Below are 1398 nucleotides of genomic sequence, written 5' to 3' on the forward strand. Positions count from 1 at the left end.
CTCCAAAGAACCATGAAAGAAGGCCACATAGACCTTGTGTTGGAATGGGGGCAGAGCCTGTTTCAGTTTCTTTCCAGGTGTGCTTTTAATATAAAGCTCTTCAATATATTTTTAAAAGCTAAAGACACCTAAAGATATCAGAAAGATATGACTGTCAGTTTCATTAAGTAAAGTTCGTGAATAGTTTTCTCTTTGGCAGCCGTGACGAGGCGATGGTACTGTCCGCTAAATGTTTGGAGGGGCACGGTCAGATTAGAAAAAGAAGTGGAAACCAGAATGCAAAAGGAAACGAAACCTCCCAGGTGATGATACAACATGTGCACACATGCATGTAGTTAATAAGGGCAGGAAATATCTGAGTTACACTGACAAAAATGTACATTACATCTCTGAATCTTTGGCTCACCAGGCTCAGTTTTAGTGCCAAAATTATGCTGCGACTTGAGAGAAAACTTTGTTTTTACTTTGTTGCTGCAATATCAACTAAAAACAATAACATGTGCTGCCCTTTAAACAGAACAAGAACGCTTCTTCACATGATGATACAAGAAAGCAAGCAAAGCATAAACTGGCACAGAATATGCTTTTGAAAATGAGGACTCACAGGTAGAGTATCTGTGTTTTTGTTTTTCTGTTTTCAGGAGGTTTCTTGATCATTTCTGTAAGTCCATATATAATAAGTGTGTTCATGTTTGTAGGGAAGTGCTGGCTATGGAGAACTTGCTTGCTATGATTTCATCTGTGATGCAGCGCCAAAAGAAGAGGCTACAGCTGAGGCACACTTGCGCTGTGGAGAGGGTGTGGAGATCACACCTGAACTACTGCATGGCTCAGGCCCATTTAGCAGTGTTTTACCAGCGTCTGCCCCAACAACACAGAGGAGACCTGGAGCAGAGGTTCACACACAGAGATGCCAGATATTATTCTTTACTTTTTCAGTTTTTTTCTCTTTGTAATAAAAGACTCACACTAAATACAAACACTAAGAAACAACATTTTTCTGATTGATGCTAAGCAGCTTTGCCTTGTTTTTGGGTGGCAATGTATTTACTTTTACGTGTATTATCTGAGCTGAGATACTGTAGTACTTCACATGGTTGACTAATTATAAAATGTCCTGCACTGTTTGTTCTTTTAACAGATACAGCCAGTTTCACCCTTTGTGTTTTTCTCTGGCTTACTCTGGTGTCCTGGTATGGAGGAACAACTCGCAGCAACATGAGTTGGAGTCTTCAAATGAAGCTGTTTTACATGAAGACTCATCTGATCACATGGACTATGTGATGACAGCTCACAAAGATAGAGGAAGAAAGGACGGTGAGAAGAAAAAGGCACACGGAAAATAAAGTGAAGAGAAAAGCTAGCATCTGGTCTGTCTGTCAACATTTGTCTTAATCT

At 40.0% G+C, this 1398-nt stretch overlaps 1 protein-coding gene across 1 annotated transcript; it reads left to right on the top strand.

Annotated features, from left to right (window-relative positions):
* Nucleotides 1-6: 6 nt before the first annotated feature.
* Nucleotides 7-1365, top strand: LOC102308822. Its single transcript, XM_005953607.3, has 5 exons — nt 7-77; nt 200-302; nt 518-606; nt 699-896; nt 1142-1365. Exons 1-5 carry the CDS (start codon nt 13-15, stop codon nt 1344-1346), a joined length of 660 nt encoding a protein of 219 aa, XP_005953669.1. The 5' UTR covers nt 7-12; the 3' UTR covers nt 1347-1365.
* Nucleotides 1366-1398: the final 33 nt, after the last annotated feature.

Source organism: Haplochromis burtoni, unplaced genomic scaffold (genome assembly GCF_018398535.1).
Source record: "Haplochromis burtoni strain Fernald_Lab_line unplaced genomic scaffold, NCSU_Asbu1 Contig_6033, whole genome shotgun sequence".
NCBI lineage: Eukaryota > Metazoa > Chordata > Actinopteri > Cichliformes > Cichlidae > Haplochromis > Haplochromis burtoni.

Excerpts from the sequence above, each read along its gene's own strand:
- LOC102308822 (XM_005953607.3), top strand. The coding sequence starts at position 13 with ATGAAAGAAGGCCACATAGACCTTGTGTTGGAATGGGGGCAGAGCCTG. Across the intron at positions 607-698 it reads TTGAAAATGAGGACTCACAG|GGAAGTGCTGGCTATGGAGA; the intron begins GTAGAGTATCTG and ends TCATGTTTGTAG. Across the intron at positions 897-1,141 it reads AGAGGAGACCTGGAGCAGAG|ATACAGCCAGTTTCACCCTT; the intron begins GTTCACACACAG and ends TTCTTTTAACAG.